This window comes from Tupaia chinensis, unplaced genomic scaffold (assembly GCF_000334495.1).
Source record: "Tupaia chinensis unplaced genomic scaffold, TupChi_1.0 Scaffold128154_1, whole genome shotgun sequence".
In the NCBI taxonomy this organism is placed as follows: domain Eukaryota; kingdom Metazoa; phylum Chordata; class Mammalia; order Scandentia; family Tupaiidae; genus Tupaia; species Tupaia belangeri.
Window position 1 is genome coordinate 1 of NW_006188438.1, and position 599 is coordinate 599.

The 599-nt window shown below is 63.9% G+C and overlaps 1 protein-coding gene across 1 annotated transcript; it reads left to right on the top strand.

Moving 5' to 3' along the window:
* Positions 1 to 8: 8 nt before the first annotated feature.
* Positions 9 to 594, top strand: LOC102468967 (heparan sulfate glucosamine 3-O-sulfotransferase 3B1-like; the record flags this gene model as incomplete). The annotated part of the gene is made up of 1 exon (XM_027776749.1): positions 9 to 594. A coding segment is annotated over exon 1 (582 nt), but the record flags the coding sequence as incomplete, so codon positions are not given.
* Positions 595 to 599: the final 5 nt, after the last annotated feature.

The following is a 599-nucleotide window of genomic DNA, read 5'->3' on the forward strand; positions in this document are numbered from 1 at the left end:
CTCAGGGACCTGATGCCCAGAACCCTGGACGGCCAGATCACCATGGAGAAGACGCCCAGCTACTTCGTGACGCGGGAGGCGCCCGCGCGCATCTCGGCCATGTCCAAGGACACCAAGCTCATCGTGGTGGTGCGCGACCCGGTGACCAGAGCCATCTCGGACTACACGCAGACGCTGTCCAAGCGGCCCGACATCCCCACCTTCGAGAGCCTGACGTTCCGGAACAGGAGCGCGGGCCTCATCGACACGTCGTGGAGCGCCATCCAGATCGGCATCTACGCCAAGCACCTGGAGCACTGGCTGCGCCACTTCCCGCTGGGCCAGATGCTGTTCGTCAGCGGGGAGCGGCTCATCAGCGACCCGGCCGGGGAGCTGGGCCGCGTGCAGGACTTCCTGGGCCTCAAGAGGATCATCACGGACAAGCACTTCTACTTCAACAAGACCAAGGGCTTCCCCTGCCTGAAGAAGGCCGAGGGCAGCAGCAAGCCCCACTGCCTGGGCAAAACCAAAGGCAGGACGCACCCCGAGATCGACCGCGAGGTGGTGCAGAGGCTGCGCGAGTTCTACCGGCCTTTCAACTTGAAGTTCTACCAGATGAC